Source organism: Triturus cristatus, chromosome 5_2 (assembly GCF_964204655.1).
Source record: "Triturus cristatus chromosome 5_2, aTriCri1.1, whole genome shotgun sequence".
In the NCBI taxonomy this organism is placed as follows: domain Eukaryota; kingdom Metazoa; phylum Chordata; class Amphibia; order Caudata; family Salamandridae; genus Triturus; species Triturus cristatus.
Genome location: NC_140588.1, coordinates 426,608,964 through 426,632,282, shown reverse-complemented (window position 1 = coordinate 426,632,282; position 23,319 = coordinate 426,608,964). Strand labels below are relative to the sequence as shown.

Sequence of the window (23,319 nt, the reverse complement as noted above, 5' to 3'; positions counted from 1 at the left end):
TCCTTTGTGTCACTAATGGCGTAAATGTTGGCTCTACACTTGTTTGTAACAGTTACTCCTGAGCAAAGTACACATGTACTGTTGTTGTAGCAATGGTTTTACCAATATAGCTTGACAATTAACTCCACTAGGCTCCTTGTCAACTTTCATGCCCTGTACAAGTCAAATGTGTGATGAAAGAATTGTATTTTAAAACAAATCAAGGAAGTTGTAATCAAATCTATTTTTGGGTTAAGACTTATGGTTTATTGTATCCCACATGAGTAGCGACCTAGATATGAACAATCTAGGTCATAGAGCCCACACTGAAGTGAGGTTTGCGAATTGAAGAAATATATTGTACTTTCTTCTCTCTTCATGGTTTGGAATAATCATTTTGGAGTCCTGTGTATCCATATGTTGAAGGTGGTAACTGATTTTTCTTCTCATAGTAAACAATAATTTCACACCCCTTTCTCAAGCCCTGTCAGAGAACGTGTTTGTGGTATGTCAGCAGTTCTGTGCCTGCTGCTGACCTTTCTTAATTCGACTTGATGCATGTATACAAATTTCTCATTTTACAGGGATGTATCTCATTGTGATCACAAAGAAGAAGAAAATCGGAGACCTGTTCAATCATACGATTTGGAAGGCCACGGACTTTGACCTTCTTTCTTATAAAAGGACCATGTTACACTTAACTGATATTCAGGTATGTGCCTAAAAAGAGGAGCAGTGAGCATCATAGTTGGCTCCTGTGTGACTGATCTGAAAGTTGAGTTCATCTATTTTCTATGTTTACTTGAACAGTGTAAGCTTTCAAAAGTAGCTTAATGGTGCACCGAATAAGTATTTAGTGAACAAGGTAAAACACAGTGCAGGATCAATCGAAATGGGTGAGGATGAGGTAGGTCCTAAAAGACCGGAGATAATCCACAGCCAATTAGATTTCTATCACAGGTTATGTTTGTGGAGCAGTTTTTGCACCTTGCTCATGCTGGAGTGCTCAGGTTTGATCAAGAAATTACCAAGGCTGTATAAATTGAAATCAAGACTTCCTCTTTTCGTGGCCTTTAAAAAAAAAAAAAACAAACAAACATTTATTTGTTGTTTTTAAAAAATGTATTTGAGAGAACTACATTGCCTCCCTTTTTTGCGCCTGCATTTACCCTCCTGCTCCCAACACCTACTTAATTGAGGCCGCAGCACAGCCGTGCGCACCATAGGCAAGCCCTTCTGCGCACAGTGCCAGGAGCCCTGAATCTCCTGCCAGCTGAAGCTACATTGCCATCGAGCCCTGGACCTCACCACAGCAGCTGCTGCTGCACTTCGCCACCCCCTATGGTAGGACCTTTCGCCTGCTGGCACTGCTTCAACTGCAACACTGGAGCACCCGCATGTACGGCAGCCACTACCACGCTGACCACCACCACCACCCCAGAACAACTCCTCTGCCTCCTGCTCAACATACGATCTTTCTGCAAGCACATCAGTGTGATCTGGGACACCAACACCTCCCTCACCACCAACGTCCTATTCCTCACCAAGACTTGGCTCAACCGCGCTTCCGCCCCAAAAATTGCCTAACCACGCCTGACAGCTACAAGACCACACACCAAGACCGCGTCAACCAACACGGAGGTGGAATTCCCTTTATCCACAAGGAAACCATCCACTGCACCACCACTGCAGACTGTCACCCCAATTATGGAACATCACAACTTCCAACTCCACACTAACAGCAAAACCACCATCAGAGGCACCCTTGCATACAGACCGCCAGGATCTTGCCCAAGCTTCTGCAATGCCATTCCCGATTACATTGACCCGCTCTCCGTTGATTCCTGCTCAGAGAGATCAATATGTACCTCAAAGACCCGGGCAACATAAAAACAGCGCCAACCTTCTCGAAAGCATGAACACCCTCGGCCTCACTCAACTAGTCACTGACCCCATGCACATAGCAGGACACACACTCGACCCCATCTTCACGGCCAGCGACCGAGTCAAGTACCACCATGTCACCGAACTCACCTGTACTGACCACGTCAAAGTGCATTTCACCATCACAGGCCCCACTCATTTCCCCTATCCCTCAACCAACCTAGAACAGGCTGTCATGAACTTCTCCGCCTGGATCACCAACTGTGACAACAGTCTCCTCCATCAATCCCGCAAAACCTAAGGAGGCATACCAGCAAGGACACCAAAGACCGAACTTCCTTCAAAACAAAGCTCTACCAATACCACCAACTTCTGAAAAGGACGAAACGGAGCACCCTTGCCAACCGCTTTGAGGCCAGTTCCAACCACTGTAGGGAACTATCAATATCGTCAGAGTTCTCCAAACCATATCCTCCGAAAATAATATCACCTCCTTCCAGGAACTCTGCGACTCCCTGGCGGACTTCTTCCTTGATAAGATCTCCGACATCTATAAAAACTTAGGGTCCCAGCCCACTGCCACTGACATCCTCAGCCTCATCGCCCGCCACCACAGATGCAAAACCCAACCACCTTAGACCAGCTCACCACGCAAAATATCACAGCCATCATTCCCTCCATCCACTCTAGAGCACCTACCACCCACTGCCTCCACCACATTTTCAACCTGGGAAGCAAGTCTGTGAGTAACAAACTCGCCTCCATATTCAATGCATCCATCGCCAAGGGGCACTTTCTCCGATGAATGGAAACACAATGAAGTCAAACCCCTTCTCAAGAAACCTCTCGCCGACCCCAGTTAACTGAAGAATTTCTGTCCCATCTCTCTGCTCCTCTTTCCCGCCAAGATCCTCAAATGCCATCAACCGCAAACTCATGGAACACCTGGAGAACAGCAATCTTCTGGACATCTTCCTGTCTGGTTTCAGCACCAACCACTGCACGGAAACTGCCTTCATTGCTGCCACTGACCATATCAGAGCCCTCCTGGTCCAAGGAGAAACAGCAACCTGATCCTTTTTGCAGCATCCCTCAAGGCTCATACCTCAGCCCCTACAGGACTCACCTGGTCAACCATGTGAGAACCCATGGACCAAACCTTATTTCCTACACCGATGACAGCAAGCTCATCCTCTCTCTATCAGAAGAGCCCTCGACCAGTAGGGCCAACTTCCACAGGTGCATGACGAACATCACTGACTCAATGAGAAACAACTGCCTGAAACTCGCCTCAGAGAAGACGTACATACTGATCTTCTGCCCCCCCCTGTAACGACTCCTGGTAGCCTTCCAATCTAGGACCCCTCACCCAAACCGACAGACCATGCCTGCAACCTCTGCATCATGCTGGACAGCAAGCGCACAATGAAAAAACAGATCAACGCAGTCTTGTCCTGCTTTCTCACTCTTCACATGCTCCGCAAGATCTTCAAATGACACCCGGTTAACACCAGGGGAACTGTCACCCAGGCCCTAGTCACCAGCCTGCTCGATTACAGCAACGTATAAATCACCTCCACCGCCTGAAGAGACTGCAGATCATACAGCCCCCCCATGGCCAGACTCATCCTCCCCAAGCAGACCCACTTCACCCCCCACTTTAGGAAGCTCCACAGGCTCCCCATCCAGAAGAGATGTCACTTCAAAATGCTGAACCACACTTAGAAATCCCTGCATAACCTAGGATGGGCATACATCAACCACTGACTTAACTTCCACCAATCTGCCAAACACCTGCGCTCCACCTCCCTTCACCTCACTCACACCCTTCGCAAACATCAAAGCAACAGAGGAGATTGTTCCTTCTCTTGCCTTGTGGACAGGTCCTGGAACGACCTCCCTCTTCACCTCCAGACCTCACCCTCTCTGCTGGAATTCAGGAAATGAGTCAAGATCTGGCAATTTGAGCCTCCGCAGCAAGACCCTCAGTGCATGGGTACCCTCACGGGTGATAAGTCGCACTGTACAGGTCCTGTTTGATTGAAATGCAGTATGATTCTCAGCAAAGGTAACAGAATACATTCTTCACAATACACATCCATATTTGTGCTTGCGTTGTATGTACCAAGTATAATTTTAGCATTTTTTTAAACATTGACACATGGAAATGGATCAAGGATGATGACAACTTGTTTGTGGCTAGGTATTTGGTAGGTGACTACAAGCAATCCCACACCAGTTTCGAACCTTTCTAGCCCTAATCACTGAGGTGTAGCTTGGATCCTGTGGCATGACAAGCAAGCAACACATGTCTGAGCATTCCGTTGGCCACTGAGGGCATTACTTAATACACACAAAATATGATGTGAAAATCCTTGCAAATATTCTGGCAACCACACAAGTGGTTCAGTGGCCCATTGTTTGTCTGCCATTGTACCACTTTAAATTATGGCCTGCCTTAGGCAAACTAATACTAACCTTGCTCCTCATGGGAACAGTTCACCCGCACTGCCAGGAAGACCCCACCAGAAGGGACCACAAGCAACCCCAGACTGCAATTGACCGTGTTAAGTCTCATCAGTGAGTATAGATTTGATTCTGTGGCACAGCAATCATGGGCGTTCCCTTGGGCACTTAGGGTGTTACTCTATACGCTGAAAAAATTATGGAAGGAATGCTTGCAAATAGTCTTATGACTGGCAATCGCTTGAGTTAGCATTCCAACCTATTTATGCATGAATAGCCTTCGTTGTTCACACCCATGTTTCCCGTGAGGAGTCCATTTCTTAGCAAAAACGGACCAATGTTGCGTGCAGAGTTCAGGCAAAGTTGCATGTATTTTGCAGAAAACGCAAATTCTATTATTCTGTGCAAAATGGTTTAGTTTGTCTTTTCTACTGTGTTTGCTCTGTTATGAATGGATCATAATTTGTGGCCCTAGTTATCCTTGTTGCACTATTCTTCTTTTGAACGTGGCTGTTAACATAGTAATACTGTTCCTAATTTAGTTCTTATTTAACACATCATAAATGTTTGTTTATTTCGGAGAACAATTTCCATAAAACATACATAAAAAATAAATACACCGCATTTTGAAAACATGTAGACAGTTAAAAAATGCCAAAATGAGAAACCCTATTATACATATCAATCAGTCCAAATGAAGAAAAACATTTTGAAACAATTAATTATCCAGCCGCAGTCGTTTCTTTACAGCACCCTTTAAAAACCCAGCCATATAAAAACTGATGTGTTCTGATGTTAGTAGTTATAAAAACATAAGAACAAGATAACATGAAGACTATCTTGTTTTGAAATGTTATCACAACAGGAAGGAAGGTTCTCCACGAAAGAGCAAGAGCACCCTTTGGGGAATGCAAGCAATTGATGTATCAGCCCGAGGCAAAGTCTAAAGTAAAAGATAAAGATAGTAATAGTTGCTAACAAAAATCAAAGAGGCCTCAATATACAAGGCTGTTTTAATATTAACAAACACACAAGCAGACCCTTAATTGCAATTCATGGGCCTCCCTATTAGATTCTATGATCAAGGAAATTAACCTTAGCCCAGACTAATCATGGTTTAGTGATTGATTCAGGAGCCATAATCATCTTATGTCGCTCAAGGGCCTGAAAACCCATGTAAACATGATTTTTTTCATATAATCCCAAGGGGAAATCCCTCAGAAATGGGCCGATGAGTTCCAGTTCTAGATTAACCCAGATCAAAAGCCATTTTAAAAGCGGTTGAAGGGCAGTTGTATCAGCTGTATAGCCATTCACTACCTCTTCATGAACATAAAGGAATACTTACCACTTGGCAGTGTCAGCAAACAAAGTGCCTATTGCAGTTCCTAACCAACTCAGTTAAAAAAGACAACTATCAAACCCTTGTGTGGCAATCACAACATTATGGCCCTTCGAAAGCTTGTGGCGAGCTGGGGTTCCTCTGATCTCCAACTAAAGGAGACTAAAATTTGGCTATGTTCACTCCACGCCCGTCATGAAATAACGTAATCCGTTACTAACTGGCCAAAATCAATAATAGAAGCCACCCCCACCCCGTATATATGTGATGGAACAAAAGAATTATAGAGGCCTACCTCAAAGCCACTCCACCCTAAGGATAGCTTGAAATCACAAATTATTTCATTCAACATCTACCCAGAGAGCTATGCTCGAACTGTAGAGAGTGACCCCTTGCCTCATGTGGACAACACTTAACACTAAAATTCTGTAAATATTTAAATATTTTACAAACTTGGTGAGTGGGGTCATTCAGTTTACCAATCACCCCAGCAATATTCCAGCTTAACACCATAGTGCTTCTGGCCCCTCTTGCTGAACCTAATATAGTGGTTCGGTCCTTGGTGTGCATATCATTTTTTAAAAGTACCCAAGCACTCCCAAAAACAATCAACATAGAGTGTTTCCACCCATCATATTATTTCATAGTTCCCACAGCTAGACGACAAGAGCCAGATGTTTGTTGAACGAAGCTTGTATTTAAGTCGGGGGGAACAGCCGACACATGTTCCGTCACACAGGTGAGTTTTTCAAGGCTAAAATAGTGGTTCAGTAGTTATAATCCTGTAGAATGCCGAGTAATGCGTAGAGATGTCGTAAAAGTTAACTTTGCAATTCGAATGAGTCTTCTGATTTAAGCAAAAAATGTCCAGCTGTCCAGAATATAAATCCTTAGTATTGGGGAGTAAATCCAAGCAGAGAGTTATCCTCTGGGAAGCCGATTTTGTCCCTATGTTGTGGATCGCTACCAGTTAATGAAGAATAGGAAGAGTTGTGATAATCCCGCTGTGTCCTGTATATTGCTTCCGCTCTTAGTCTCAAGGTACCGGAAGTGTTCGAACACGGTAGCGATCTACAACAGAGGGATGAAATAGTCTTCCCAGAGGATAACTTTCTCACCAGTTAGTTCACTGTCTTTCCGGTCATGCAGATGTCAATGACAGCAACTTGGTTCATACATAGTACTAGATTCTAAACATTTAATAAAAGGAACAAATCTTCAATGTTGCTAATGTGCTCAGTTTGAGTCTATAGTGGTGACGAGCCCCAAACTTGCCACTTCTCCCCTTCCAATACCCGGGACTCTTATATATTTTTTTAGATCATGACTTTTCAAGCTACACCCACTCCGCTTATGCCACCATAATACCGGCTCCCGGTGCTTGTGTTTGACAGATCGTGTATGTGTCCCTGTATCTGTGACCCTCGTCTCAGGCATGCGTGTCCTCTTCAGGAGTTTGTTGTGAGCTGAAATTCTACAAGTATGCCATCCCAACTTTGTGCCACCTGATGTTGCCGTAGCCCTAATGTGTCCTCCCTGTGCAGTGCTTTCCGTCTGCTCCCTCACTAAAAGCGATTGCTTCCAGGCCTTTGTTAAAGGGATATGGTCGGATTCTTCCACCTGCGAGTGATAAGTCGCTTGGGGGTTATAAGACCCAGATTGATGAAGCTGGTGGTAACTTTGTTATTTAGGGCTAGAAAACAGTCCCAACACGCACACCTCCCATGTGTGCAACTTCGGGTGGTCTGGACAGGTAGACAGACAGGATGGGACATCCTGCCAATTTGCATGTATTGCAGGACAGTGCCATAGCATGTGGAGGAGATCCACTGTAACCTCAGCACATCGAGGGCAAGCTGTGTTTGTTTGGTGACAATATCGGTTTATTTTGGCATGTGTTAAATATGCCCTGTGTGTGTTGTAGAACTGTATGAGTCGAAATGTCACATTTCAACGGGTGTATGTGAGTCCTGCTAGTATTGATATCCACTCGTTATATGTCCAGGGGCGGCCACGGTCTTCCTCCCACTTGGTACGTAGTAGCATGAGTGGATTTGTTGTGTGTGTCTTTAGTGATGCTGTTAGCCAGTGCACTATATGGCTACCTGTCCCCATAACTTGTAAATATTGTACCACTAGATGAGATTGTGGTTTGCTGGTTAAGTCGCCACATGCTCGTGTCAGCGTGGCCAACAGTGAATTGTATAGTAAAAATTGCCCATGGGACATATCTGTGCCGCTTGTTCTTCATAAGTGAACAAGACACCATCTCCATACAAGTCACTCAGTGTATGTAGTCCAGCCGCATGCCAAGTTGCAAGTTCCGCTACTGTTGTGATGGGTCTATGCGTACGTGTACCTAGGAGGGGAAACGCAGGCGCTTTTGAGGTAGTTGATTGTGTGAGGTTTGGATGAATGTTGGTTATTGTCCAGGCCGGCAGCATAGTTGCAGTGTCAGACAGTTGTAGGCACACTAGCCATTTGACCACCCACTGCAGTTGTGCTGCCAGGTAGTACATGTTTGGGGCAGCCAACCCTCCTTGTTTCATACTTGCATCGCACCAGTTGCATGAAGCGTGACCCAAAACAATATTGGTGAAGTGTTGTAAATAAGAATGGCCACTCCAACGAGTTGAAGGCCTTCTCGAGATCCAACACCACACATCCGTATCGAGTCCAGGACTGTGGTGCGTATGTCTGGATTCTAAAGTATCACTGTATATTTAAGGAGGTATTATGTGCAGGCACAAATCAATTTTGATCTGGGTGTACCAATGTTTGCACCAGTGGTGCCAGCCGTGCTGCCAAAATACTTGCCATGCTTTTGTAATCTGTACTAAGCAATGCAAGCGGTCTGTAAGACCCTAGCTCCGTCTGGTCCCTGTCCGGCTTAGGGAGAGAAATGAGTAGGGCCTCACGCTGCGATGCTGAAAGGGTGGAAGACGATAACGCTTCCTCATACAATAGCTTCAAGTGTGACACGAGCACGGTAGCATATATTTTATAAAATTTTGTCTGTAATCCGTCCGGCCCAAGAGTCTTCCACGTGGCCAAGGCCCCCAGGTACTAGCCAGTATTTTTTCTGGAGAGATCGGATCGCCTAGTTTCAATCGCTGATCAGGGGTGAGTGGAGGTAGTTCTACTCTGGATAGGAACAACTGTGTCTCCTCTAATGTGGCCTCTGTTGATGATGGTATAGCTCAGAGTGTCGCATGAGTTCTGCATGCATCAATGTCTGTGTATAGAGCAATGAACCTCTGGGGGAGCAGTTTGCCGCTATGGGCGCCCTGCACTCTTCCAGTCGTATGAGCCAGGCTAGTAGTCGCCCGGGCTGGTTGGCTGTGGCGTGTGTGCGGGGTGAATGTGCCTTGTATTTTAAGAATCTTTATCTTGCCAATAGTTAAGTTCCGCCATTTTTTTCGCTAGCTAGCCCTTCGGCATTGGAGATTCTATTGCTTGGGTTTCTACGTTTTCTGCCCATTTAAGGCCTATTTCTATGGATCTGAGCAGTCCGAGTTGTGTGCTTAAGCAGTGTCCCCTAATTACAGCTTTAAAAGCATCCCATTCTGTAAGACACAAGGATGCTGTGAGATCGTTGTCCCTGAAATAGGTGATTATGGCAGTGTTTAAAGCTTCGCAAAATGGATGGTCTTTCAATGTCTCTGGTTGTACGCGCCACGTGCGAAAAACAGGTGGAGCTGCATCCCACGTTAGCAATCGAAATTGCGGATTATGATCAGTGGGTCCTGTCCATATATTCAGTTCTAGTTACCGATAAGGGGATCGAACTTGTACACACTAGTCTGTCAAGTCTTGGTGTTCAGTCATGTGGACTATCAACCATTAAGGACGGTATCAATCGGTCCACCCCTTCTAGAGAACACCATGCAGCAAACCTGTTGGCAGTTGGCACTGCAAACTGGTCCCTTATAGATCCTTGTAATTCTGAGGAGTGCAGCAAATTGGGGCTATTTCACCATTTACGGGGAGTTAAAAAAAAAAAAAAAAAAAAAAAGGTCCAGGGCTGGGCAGAAATTCAGGATACCTGTGCAGGAGACTGCGCTAAGCTGAAAACTAAGTTACCAACCAGCTCTTTATTATCACATTCACCACCACACAGTCCCCGGGTTCGCTCTTCTGGTAGCGGCCTACCCAGCCCACTCTTCTGGCCATCAAAATATGCCGTAATAGCAGAGACCTATCAAAACTTCGGCCTCAATCAATGAACAACTTTATTAATAAGTTGCTCTGTGGTTTCCGGATGCCCCCTCAGACAGTAATGGGACATTTGTTAGAACCAACACAAAAGGAGAGGCATCGGGAGGGGAAATCCAAAATTAGCTGGGCAAGAAGTAGCACTTGTTCTCAATTGCGAGGGAAAATACTTCCTTCCTGTTGCCCATCAAAGATTCTTTTGATCCCAAAGCTCCTGATCGAGTAATTGGATCTGGGCTGTTCACCACAAGGCATAAAAATCTGGTCTTCCACTCAAGTTGCAATTAAACTCAACTCTTCACCTCTCCTTACCAGCAACAAGATGGGAGGGGTTACGTTGTTACCATCAGCCTAGTTGAAGACACGCATCTCACCAGGTTGGGAGGGAGCGAGGAAGGAAAATATCCAGGCTAAGGGAAGGGGAGCAAGAGGGCAAGTAACTGCAGGCTTATCACAATTAGCGAGAGCTTGCTCTATGGCAGAGAACCTAACCAAAACAGTGTCAAACAGAGTTTTAACATGACCTCTGGTTTACCCGCGACATAAGATAGCAACTGGTCCAGATGCTGCAAACTACCAATAAAAGCATGGTCACTGGTGAAGTGTACAGGTTCAAAACCCTCCATATCAGTTCCCACATCATAAAACAACCTGTCAACAGTCCTTGAATCAGAGTTCCTTCTCATGCAGTCTGGACTGATTCTTTTTTTTTATGTCGACAACCAGGTCGGTCGAGCTCTGTAGAAGGTTCCACAATCACAGGATGGATGTCAGCAACAGTCTGTAAAGACGATCCCATAGATTTTGCTAAAGGGCCAGTGAGACCTTGATTACCTTTGGTGGGAAGTCTATTGACAATAGTCCCCATGGGCCCTTCCATTCTAAGGCTGCCCAGACCAAATTTGTACTCCCCAGTGATGATCTCCTCTGCAAGTGCCCACACTGCTGGGGTCGAGTACGACATAATAGAAGACTGAATCCTAGTAACACCCTTGACAGCTGAGCTCTTGGGAGCATGGGCTGCTTTGAGCTTTTCCATGACGGTGCCAAGCAGTTCTTCCTTGTGAATAAAACTATTTTATCTTAAGCCTCCAAGACCAGTGATGACAGACAGTGCCCCTGCTCCCAATGCACAAAGCCCAAGAAAGCTGAATATAATAAATAATGATTCCATGGTGGTAACTTGATATTTAACATGCTAACAGGCACTCACTCGCCCTGCCAAGACAGTCCGCTGATGACAGAATATGGCCCCTCCTTCGGTTGCAAGGAAAAACCCAGGCAGAAAAGCCAGAACTGGCAATCATGCAACATGTGAGCTTAACAACTTGCACGGAGGAAAAAGAAGCCAAATGAACATGGGGAGCCCAGTCCGGCCTCCTTCGGGCTCTGACAGGCACAGACAGGCCTGCTCTTGGCCCGGGCCGTGCAGTGGGGAAGTCTGCAGTGCTAGCCTCGCACACACAGGGGAAATGCTGGGCACTGAAGTCCAACGCACCACCTGCACAGCAGGGTTAGCAAGAATCCTTGGCGGCACCTGCACCACCTTCTGTCAGCTAGGAAAGTTTCCCATGCGGTGGAGAGGTCAGCAGCACTATATGGATGGTAGCCCAGGCCACACATGGGGACTGCTGGGCTCTGAACTCCAGTGCGCAGCCAGCAAAGCGGGGTTAGCAAGAATCCTTTGGCGATATACCAGCACCTCATTCTGGCAGCCAGGAAAAGTCCCACGCAGCGGCGTAGTCCGCAGCATTATAAGCACACTGATAGCCCTGCCCACACAAAGGGGGATGCTGGGTGCTGACGTCCGATGCATCGCCAGCCCTGCGGGGTTAGCAAAAATCATTCTCTGCACCCCCGCACCGCCTTCTGTCAGCCAGCAAAAGGGTCCTTTAGTTGCTCTGCAGCAGTAGTCCATTTGTATGTCGAGCTCTAACTCCTTTTTTCATTAATTTATGCCAACAAGTTTTTTGTTTTTTTTAAGTATTAGTTCTGCAGTGACCGTAATCCTTTTCCTCCTCCTCTAAAAATGATTGGTTTATGTAGACAATTTGTTTCATTAGGGAAAAAGGAGAAACTAGGTGATACGACCTGTGGGATATTCCATATCACAATTGCTTAAGGTCACGTAGTCCGGTTCCCATTACCCAGATAATACGCCATACAGCTCTGCTTAGTACTAAAGTCCTCTTACAGAATACCTTATGGCGTGGTGTAGTAATGTAGTCCAGTATTCATATCTCACACTTTGTAGGCAGACTGTAAACAAACCATCCGTCATCTTCTACTTACTTTAAATCTTTTGGTTTAGTTCATGTTCCGACTTTCTTTATATGATAACATTGTGCTTGTACCTTTTAGCATATGCGTTTACTCTATTGCTTTGCTGTCATTAAGACTGCTAAGCCAGAAAGCTGAGATCATGCCATTTGCATCAGGGTAGAGCTTGCACAAAGAATAAGTCAAATCCTCTCTGGAACAAAGATGCCCCTGTTGTGACGCTGAAAGTAAAAACTCAGATATTTAGCTTGTGGGGGAAAAGAAAAACCATTGCAAGAGGAGCAAATGTAATGGTGGAATCGATTTGGAGATCTCATATTAATTCTAATTTGCACTCAGTTGGTCTTACGGAACCTGGTGGTAAGGTGGAAGAGTTGCCTACATTGCAGAAGGATACTATATAGGGCTTTAAGGGTACATTTAGTCTTTCTCCCCCCTCCCATCCTCCTTAGCCCCCCCCCCCCCCCCGCCCCCCCATCAGTGTCTGTGACGGTAACTGATAACCTCACATAGTTCCTCAAGAAAGTTCCTGTACTCCAACAGTGGCAAATGTGCAGGATGAGGACTTCACCTTACCAGATCCGTACATGGGCTCAAGCAGGCAATAGGGCTTACAAGACACTAGTAAGACGTGGAGACTTTGGGTACCCCTTCTGCGACCGCTTCTGTGGGAATAAAATTGTTTAGTATTACTCCCTCAGATATTTCCTCCTTTATCTCATCTCTCTGTAACCCCTGATCATGATGTGAGCAGTATCCAACCCGATCATCCTCCTAATGAAGAAGTAAAAGTATCAGCCTCTTTAGTGTGTCTAGAAAGGCTCCTATCCTCAATTCTAAAGCTGTTATAACAATTTGTTGGTCACTCTGATTGTATTCTTGACATGGTAACAAAAATATTAAAGGAGCTGGTAAGAAATAAAAACAAAAAGGACCTCGTTCTGCATATAGCGCTGGAAAGCTTGCAACTGAATTTTAATATACCCCGTTTTGTCTTTTGTTTTCGATTTAAATTTGCGCTCATTATACCTCGTTTTTAATGAAAGATTAGATATTATCAGCTGCCCTACCTGTGTCCTTGGACCCGGATCGCACTGCTGCACTTTAAATTGGTTATATTCACCGCCATTCGGGCGGCCCGGTCCCCGCGCTTTGTTTTCCTGGGACGCCATCGTGGGTGGGTCACTAGCGCTCCTCAGCCATTCGCTGAAGCCGCCACGTGGATTGGCTAGAGGCTGATATTGGCAATAGCATATAAGGCAGGTAGGAGAGTTTTCACTTCTGTTTGAACCTCGTTCTGCATATAGCGCTGGAAAGCTTGCAACTGAATTTTAATATACCCCGTTTTGTCTTTTGTTTTCGATTTAAATTTGCGCTCATTATACCTCGTTTTTAATGAAAGATTAGATATTATCAGCTGCCCTTCCTGTGTCCTTGGACCCGGATCGCACTGCTGCACTTTAAATTGGTTATATTCACCGCCATTCGGGCGGCCCGGTCCCCGCGCTTTGTATTCCTGGGACGCCATCTTGGGTGGGTCACAAGCGCTCCTCAGCCATTCGCTGAAGCCGCCACGTGGATTGGCTAGAGCCCTATATAACTAGCAGGGTATGGCGCGCAGCGCGGACGCCTTAGTGACGCCGGAGTCACGCCAGAGTCCAGCCCGTCTGCGCCCGTCCGCGCTGAGGAAGCGCTGGATGGCTGGACCCTGGACCCCGCCGATTCCCCTCTACCTCGCCATAGCTATTCACTCCGGCAAATGCTAGGCCTGAAACCTCGAAGATTGGGATGTTTGCACTCTTACGAGCCTGATGAACTTCTTCTTCCCCTACGTTGTGGCTGCCATCTCACGCGTAGGCCTCCCAATTTTGTCCATTATCACCCTTCTTCTGGCCAACCAGCCACCACCAGTTCTAGTACAGTGAGAGTAGAAGGTATCCTTATTAACGCCCGCTCCCTTGTCAAAAATAAGATCATGTTTAAGGAGATGGTATCAGATAGAATGCCTACCCTAGTATTTGTCACGGAAACATGGGCCAAAGATTCATCTGGTCCTGATCTAATTGAAGCGGTCCCGGAAGGGTACTGCCTGGTCAGACTCGACAGACAGGGTCGAGTGGGAGGGGGCATAGCGATCCTTCATAAAGCCCACCTTCAATGTCATACTGTACCTATATCTGATTTCCCGGATTGCTTTCAAGCTCTTTATTTTACAATAAAGTAAGCGCAATGTCCCGTTCTTAATGGAATCCTAATATATCGACCTCCAGGCTCGAGGGCCGATTTTACGCACAACCTTTTTCAGTCCTTGGAACCCTACTTTGGTCAAGAAAATCTTTCCATTCTGGGTGATTTTAATTTTCATTTAGAACGGCTTGACCTACCTGATACATCAAGCCTTATTGAGACCCTGGCGTCCTGTGGACTCACGCAGCGAGTCAGCAGGGCCACCCATCGCGCAGGCCACACATTAGATGGCATTTTTTCAAATGATCTTCGTTTGACCATCAAAGACCCGGTGTATCTTTCCTGGTCGGATCATCTTGCAGTTCCTTTTTGCTTGGAATACCATAGGGTGAGTGTTTGTAAAACAGGGAATCACGTAATGGAAACTGCTAGAAACTTTAGAAATATTAGCAGCGACTCCTTTGCGCCCTGGGCTGCTAGCCTTTCCAACATAGGTTCGGGTAGTGTACAGTCCGCAGTTGGCCATTTCGAACAGGTTACCAGGGAGGCCCTGAATGAATTGGCCCCAGTACAGACCCGCCGCCGAGCCAGAAAGAGACCATCTGCCCCATGGTTCTCTGACTCCCTTAGACTCCTCCGCCAAGAAGTGAGGAGGAAGGAGAGGCTCTGGCATGCTAGCTGGGACCTTAAGAACAAGGAAGTTCACAAACTCCTCGTCAGGAAATATAAGACGGCGATCATGCATGCCAAACAAGACTACTTTGTAGCCCTGACAACCTCGCTCTCTTCGCCGAAGGAGCTCTTTAAAATCGTTGACTCTTTAGTCAACCTGCAAACCCCTGATCCTGTTACTCCATCCCAAGACCTATGTGATAAGATTGCCTCTTTTTTCCATACCAAAATACACGATATCCATTTGGGTCTTGAGGAACAAAGCGCGTCTATCAGTGTGCCCACCGCTTGGGCTGAGATGAATATGACCTCTACTGACATCTCCCCACTGTGCACCCTGGATTCCTTTCCCCCGCTGGCCTTGCATGATCTGGAGATCTTGCTTGATAAGACCAAGTCCGGCTCGCCCCTGGATACTTGCCCTCTGAAAATCATCAAGCAGTGTAGGGAGACCCTTCTACCACCGCTGCTAGAAATAATGAATCTTGCCATCAGAGATGGCATCTTCCCTCTGGAGTGGAAGAAGGCAGCGGTGAAACCCCTGTTAAAGAAGGCCTCTCTCGATTTGGAAGTCTTAAAAAATTTCCGTCCAATTTCGCTGCTCCCGGCTCCAGCGAAGATGCTTGAGGCACACCTTAACAAGCATCTCGCTGTCTTTGTGGAGAGTTCGGGCTGCCTGGACCCCTCCCAACATGGATTCAGGAGGGAACACAGTACCGAATCAGCCCTTACCATCGTGCTTGATAAAATCCGCACGACAGTCGATGGGGGCCAGACCACCCTCCTGGTCCTACTTGACCTAACTGCGGCCTTCGATACCCTCTCCCCCTCAGTTCTTACATCACGCCTGAGGGATGTAGGGGTGAAGGACGCAGCTCTAGATCTATTGACTTCTTTCCTTGATGGGAGGGAACAAAGAGTCAAGCTGGGGGAGTTCCTATCTCCATCCCGTCCTGTGCTATGTGGGGTCCCCCAAGGGTCGGCGCTTAGCCCGACCCTATTTAACATCTACGTAACCCCTCTAGCCAGACTAATAAGAACGTTCGGGATGGAGGTAGTCTCTTATGCAGATGACACCCAAATACTCGTCTCTCTCTCCCATTCAGATGTGCAAACCGCCTCCAAGTTTAGATCTTGTATGGAGGCGGTTGGTCATTGGATGATTCAGAACTCCCTTAAACTGAATGGGGAGAAGACTGAGGTGATGGTGTTTGGAGGGAAAGAAAACATCTGGTCAGCCAATTGGTGGCCTGACTCGTTGGGAATGTGTCCTTCCCCCACTACATCTGCTAAGAATCTCGGGGTGCTGATAGACCCTGCCCTTGATATGAACAAACAGGTGAGTAGGACCATCTCCACCTGCTGGGGTCTGATCCACATTCTTCGAAGGATTAGGAAATACCTTTCCTTGCAGGCCAGAAAGCAAATTGCTGTCGCACTCATTGGTTCACGTTTGGACTACTGTAATGCGCTGTATGCGGGGCTAAACAGGAGCCTCCTGCAACGCTTACAGGTAGTTCAAAATGCCACAGCCAGATTTGTTCTGGATATCCCCAGACGCTCTTCGGCCATGGAGGCTAGGAAAACGCTGCATTGGTTACCGGTAGAACTCCGAATACGGTTCAAAATCCTATGTATAACATATAGAGCCTTTGCCAAAAATAGCGATTCAGGAGTCGGATCTATCATTTCCCTTTACACTCCTGGAAGGAACTTGCGTTCCGCCGGGGAAATTGCTTCTTATAGCTCCCCGTATACGAAGAGCTAAATGGGGTGGCAGGGCCTTTTCCACTCTGGCCCCCAAATGGTGGAATGATCTACCTCTTGACCTCAGATCCTTGCCCTCCCTGCAGAAGTTCCGTAGTGCCCTTAAAACTTGCCTCTTTCGGCAGGCCTATATGTAAGGATGTTTGCTTCAATTTTTGATCGTATTCTTAGGCGCCTTGATACCTGCGGGTTATTGTTTTGCGCGATATAAATTTTTATCAATCAATCAGGCCCCGCAGAACCAGTTGAAATACAAGGGGCTCTGACGTCTAGTAGAGGGAACGGTTAGGTAGATTTTGGTTGTCAAATGGACTTTTGCTCTCAAGTTTGTAAACCACAGTGTAAGAAGTTGTTTGAAAAGTTTCAAACTCCAAGAGTCCAGTCGATTCCATAAAATTAATTTCTGATACTATCCCTAATATGAAGAGTTTGGACTGCAACTCTTGGTGGGTTGGACAGGATATAATTCCCGTTTAAAAAAAAAAAAAAAACCCAAAAACGTATTTTTACTAAGCAGTTATTGAAATAAACAAGTCATCAAAAGCATGGCAAAATACCACTGTAATGCTGCTCGCAGAGGGCCTTTCACCGTTGTGCATAATCTCATAGTCTGTCCTCCACCTCCTGGGTTAGCCTCCGCTTTACTGGTGGTGGGCTTGAGCGCTGCCCCCAGTCTATTAAATGATAGTGGCCTCCCTTCTCCGCCCACTGTTATCCCAGTCGTGCCTCGGTATTATTTCCATGAGCCCCATATCTTATCAAATTTGCGCGGACAGCCTCTCAAGCAGTATATTGCCTGTTCGGCTAGCAGACCCCAGTGTAGGTCATCCTTCCAGTCTTTGGTTTCAGGTGGCCACCCCGCCCGCCCACAACCTAGCCAGGTTGCGTTTAGCTACCTCTGCGGCCATCTTGAGCCAGATCTATGTATGTCTGGGCCACTTCTCTACCGAAACTCCCAATAGTAGCCACTTGGCCCCGAGCGGCACAGGTAAGCCCACTACCTCTCCCATTACCCCAGTTATTTTGGTCCAGTAGATCTGAGCATGGGGACAGGTCCAGAGTGTATGAAAGAACGTGCCCAGTTTACCTCAGCACTCAGCCAAATCTGTGCGACCCATCTTAAACACTCTTGACCTTGAGAGGTAGGACCTATGCAGTATCCTTAACTTCACTAAGCGAAATTGAGCCCTTCTAGCTATCTCTCTGAGGCACTGCAACGCCTCGCTCCACTCTTCCTCGTCTAGAGATCCCACATCTACCATCCAAGCCTCTCTAAGCGAGGCAATGCAGTCTGGCATATTATTCATAATCTTTCGGTATGTCAGGGAAAGTGCATTGGAGGGCATAGGGTCTAGTATCAGTCTGTTCTCCAGGGGGACGTAATCTGGAAGGAGCTCCCACCTCCGGCAGGTGGCACTTCACATCATGCTGTAGTTGCCTGCACCCGAACATTTCCACCCGTGCCAGTTTGTATTCCACCTGCAACACATTGAACGCTAAGAGAGTGCCAGCTCTTAAGATATCACCCAATTTCTTTATTCCTATTGTGTGCCATTTTTGTATATTTTTGCGGTTTCTTGACCTCTCCCAGACAAGTCACTGTCCCTCAATGGGGTTTCTGCTGTTAGTTTCCCTTCCCAACCCAGACACCTATCTGATGCTCTCCATGCCCGCACTATTGCCAACGTGTGAGGTGTGAGTGAGGCCCCCCCCTGACAGTGTCATAAAGGAGCGTCTGGTAGGCTCTGATTCCCATGGCCAGGCGATCCACCCTGTATGCAGGCTCCTGTCGATGCCCCAAATACCCCCCCCCCCCAATAACTCAGAATGCTGTTAACTCTGCGGAAGTAGGCTTCAGGAATCTTGAGCGGCGTGTTTTGAAAAATATAAAGTGTGCGTGGGAGTCATCATTTTATAAAGGATCCCCCACCCCATTAACGAAATGGGCAGCGCACACCAGTTGCTTGCATCTGCCTGAAATTGGTCGATCTGGGGGGGGGGGGGGGGGGGAGAACATTGTGAGGCAGGAACAGTTTCTCATCCCTCGTAATACGAATCCTCGGGTATGTGAACCAGTCTGTTGCTGTTGGGCTGGACACCAGGTCGACAAGGGCCTAAGGAGAGCGGGAATGTCAGCGATTTATCCGGCATAGCTCCCAAAGAGGTAAAAAATATACAGAGTTCTCGGGATCTAGAAGTGGGGCTTTGCCACATAAAGTAAGACATCCGCATAGAGGGATATCTTTTCCTCCCAGTTATCTTACACTGTAATTCCTCTAACGGGTCACCTCATGCCCAGGCCGCCAGGGTCTCCAGGGCGAAGATCATGGGAGACAGCGACAACCCTGCTGCGTGCCCCTCCGTAGCTCGAACACCCAGGAAGTGCAGCCATTCACTCGCACCCAAGTCCATGGTGCTTCATAAAGTGGACACACCCAGGTGCAGAAATTGGGTCCAAAGCCCAGCCAGGGTAGCACTGCAAAAATATAATTTTACTCCACACTATCGAAGGCCATTCGAGCATCGAGAGTGAGAACCACTGCCTCGTCTGCCCCATAAGCCTCCTTCCGGTGAAGCACCCCGTATTGCCATCTCCGATTCGAGCGAGTGCTTTGCTTTGGCATGAAGCGGGATTGATCAGGGTCAATCAGTGGTATCACTCCTGCTAGTCTGGTTCCAAGAACTTTGGCCAGGACCTTGGGCTACACATTAAGCAGGGATAAAGGACGGTATTAGGCACATTCTGTCTGTGGTGGCAGTTCGTTGCTCACCACCTCCCTAGCCTCAAGGAACATATTTAATAGGTGGGGTGCTACCTTCGTGGCCGTCATCTTGAACAATTCTAGGGGCAGACCATTTGGGCCGGGGGCCTTACCTGACTGGAGCCCCTGGAGGGCCCCCCACTATTTCTTCTACCATTAGATCACTGTCAAGTGTGTCTCTGTCCTCCCTCACCAGGGTGGTTAAGTTCATTGTTTCTAAGAGCTCATTGCAGTCTGTACTAGGCATGTACATCCTCATAAAAGGATGCAAATACCTCAGCAATATCACGGTCGCCTGTGTGAACCTCCCCTTTGTGATCTATGATTTTCAGATACCAACCTCTTTTACTGTCCCTTTTGTCAAGCCAGGCGATAAGCTTTGTTGCTTTATCGCCAACTTCGTAAAGCCTCCTCTGGATCGATGAGGCATGAGCCCTCGCTGCGTTCTCCTCCAAGTCTTGTAGCTCGCGCTGTGCCAAGCATAACCGGTGTATCAAGTTCCTCCCCGCTCCCCCCCCTTTCTAATTCCGTTTCTAGGGCCATCACTTTTTGTTCGAGTGTCTGATATCTGGTGCTATCCTCTTTCTTCTTGACCCCCTTGAAACTGCCCTCATATCACCGGCTTGTAGACCTCCCACAACACGCAGCAGGAGTCCACCGACCCCTCATTTTGCTGGAAGTATCTCTCTGTGCCCTCCCGCTGCTGCTCCGCAAACTTCCTGTCGGGGCAGCAAGACACTTTTACCTGTTTGCCCTTAAACCAAGTGACCACTGGTGAGTGAGTGATCAGCGATGCCCCTCGCTAGTTGTGTGTCTCGGAATCTCCCCAAGGCTGAACAGGTAGTCAGTTCGGGACAAGCTCCCGTGTTGAGCCGACCCGTGTGTATTGACATACTGTTTTGCTTTGGGCTCTCCACAAGTCTATCCACCCAAGCGCCTCTACAAAACGTCTCCGGGGAACCCTGCTCTTCCCAGGCCATCGATCCTCTGAGCTAGAGACTACATCGTTCATGTTCCCTCTCAGAATAAACTAGCCAAGCTACATCTCTAGGAGCTGTGTCGGAAGGGCATCTCTGGTGTCCCCCTGCAGTCCTGGCGGGGTGTATATAGAGCCCAGATTCAGCGTTCACCCCTCCAACTTCCCCGTTTGGAGTACAAATCTGCCCAGTGGGTCTCTCCACGTTTTACCCGGGACATATAACTGGCATGTTCCATCAGAGTATAGTCCCACCTATCCAGTGCTTTATAATCATTGCCTTGTAAATGTGTCTCTTGCAGGAAGACCACATCTGGTCTATGTCGCTGGATGAATTGACTAGAGTATGCTTTATTTTCGACCCCAAGCCATTACATACCAGGATATAACTTTAAGCAACTGCTGTTTATGCGTAGTCATCCCTTAAACGTGGCCCATGAAGTCCCTGGTACAATTCGGATTCTTGAGGGCTCATCGAGGATAATTCCTCCTCCAACTGCTTCTATAACTGCTGAAAAATAAACAAAACCCTGAAATTACCCTCACCACCCTGCACTGCGAGATTAGAGCTTCTCGCAACCCCAATTTGCAGATCGCCTGTTGCCCCAGTCTACAAAGGACCCATATTTGGGGGGGTTGGCTCCCCTGGTAGAAATTCTCTGCTTGTCTGCTCAACCCACAGCTATCTCTTCACCCCCAGTGAGGACACTCCCTTGGTCGGATCATTCCGTCCGAGTCCCCATACGTCCAGCCCAGTGACTAATGTTCTAGAGAATAACCACAGCAGTTCCGGAGAATCTCTAAGTTCCATGTCCTTTGCCTCTGTCCCCTACCCCACCACCACACAGTTTGCTACTTACTTGCCCCTCACCACCTATCTTCAGATGGTCCCTCGACCTCCTGCAGGTGTCTTCTGTGGTGGGTTTCAAGGTCTCTGGTGGTGTCCGTCCCCCTTACGGGGCTACGAGGCTGCCTGGGACTGGTCCCCACTCCTGCGACTTGTTTCTTCAGTTGAGGATTCTCCATTGTGCTATGTCCGAGGATGTGATCTCTTCAGGCCCCTGTGATGCTGGGATTCCTGCGTGCACCATCTCTCTAGCCATTCCCACGCCTCCGCTGGGAAGTAGAAAAAATAGGATTTTCCTTCTGCAAGGACTTTGAGCTTGGCAGGGAACACCATCATATATTTTAAGTCCTTTTCCCTAAGGGCTCTTTTGACCTCCTCAAAACTCCTCCTTTGTTTCTGGACCTGATAGGTAAAATCTGTGAAGAAGCGTACAGTGGAGTTCTCATACTTAAGGTCACCTTGCGCCCAGGCTGCTTGCAAAATGACTTCTCTATATCTAAAGTTCAGCATTCGGGCTATGATCGTTCGTGGCGGGACACCGGTTTCGGAGGTGGGATTGGAGCCCTGTGTGCCTTCTCCGCCGAAAAGAATTTTGGTAGACATTTGGGTTTCAGGTGTTTTGTAATCAAGTCTTCTACGAATAGATCGACGCTTTGGGCTTCCAACCCCCTCAGGAACCCCTATTATTCGTAGATTATTACGCCTTGACCTCCCTTCCTGGTCTTCGACCCTCGCCTCCAGGATCTCCTGTTGCTTGGTGAGCTTTCGCACTTGTTCCACTAGGGATTTTAACAAAGTCTGAAGCTTGCAGATATTGGTTTCTGCTGTGTGCACCCTACCGGACATCTTCTGGAGGTTTGCTCTAAGCAGCCCCACCTCAGTTGTGACCGAATCTGTTTTAGGTGCCAGCTAGGATTGGAGCATTTGTATCACCGTCATTATTGCCCCCAGGAAGGGTACTGCTGGGGCCGCCAGGCTAGTGGGCCGTGTCTCCTTTTCCTGATGAGGTCTGGAGACTACATATTTATTAATTTTATTAGATTGCTGCAGTAGGTTCCCCTTGGGCCTCACCATTCCTCCAGCTCTATGCTTTTGTCTGGACTGCTGTCTGAGGGTCCCTACTTCTCGTTGCACTGTCCTGCCCGGTCCTCCAATCTGGGGGCTGGCGACGTGGTGAACTTATGTTGCTAGTTTGCTTAGGGTCCCGATACAGATTGCTTTGTTCTTTCACTATTATGCCGGACAATGGCCCACGTGCAGTCTACTATGGCCCCTGGAGCATAATTGAGGTTGTGGGTAAGCACCTCTGCCTCACCACTGCTGCGGGGGCTCCGGCGCTGGTCTTTTTTAAACTCCGGCTTAGCCTCGTATCGCCCCGGGTGGACAACCAATTACCAATTACCGGTGCCCAGGCGCTCCTCCCTGTGACCTTCTGCCCTACCGTGGTCTCAGGGCGGATGTTCTGTGGTTGCTCAAGTCTTGTGAGCAGTTTGTTCTCCGCGTCACACTGTTACAGATGGGCTCATGGGTGGCCTGACTTTACCAGATGTCCCTTGATACCCATCGTTTCCCCCCACGACCTTAGGCCACTTACCTTGGGGCTCTGCTCTTTCCCTTGCTTGTATGTCTGCTCCTGGGCTTGTTCACCCTGGTTGTCCATTCATTCCCTATTTTGAAGGGATAACGCCTTACTGTTAACTGAGCCGCTGCTGCAGTCCCAGATTCACTCTTTCTCTCCCGCCCCCGGGTAGTACTCCCTCTTCCTACCTGATCTCTCTGGCCTGCCAGGGGCCTGAGGGGCTCTCATGCGCATGGGCCTACCCTCAAGCTGTCACGTAGCTGCTGTGAGGCTCGTTGATGGCTGCCACTCAGTCATCTGGCTGGGGGAGGGGGGTGGAGGGGTGGGGGGGCGGAGAGATGCAGGGGGAGGGGGGGGGAGAGA

General features: G+C 47.7%; 1 protein-coding gene across 2 annotated transcripts in view; it reads left to right on the top strand.

Annotated features, from left to right (window-relative positions):
- Window positions 1-23,319, top strand: part of SACM1L (SAC1 like phosphatidylinositide phosphatase) — a 392,433-nt gene that overhangs the window by 125,836 nt on the left and 243,278 nt on the right. For both annotated transcript variants that reach the window (XM_085607365.1, XM_085607364.1), the window contains exon 4: window positions 564-691. In XM_085607365.1, coding sequence (XP_085463491.1) covers window positions 564-691 — 128 coding nt within the window. The remainder of the gene's footprint in view (window positions 1-563; window positions 692-23,319) is intronic.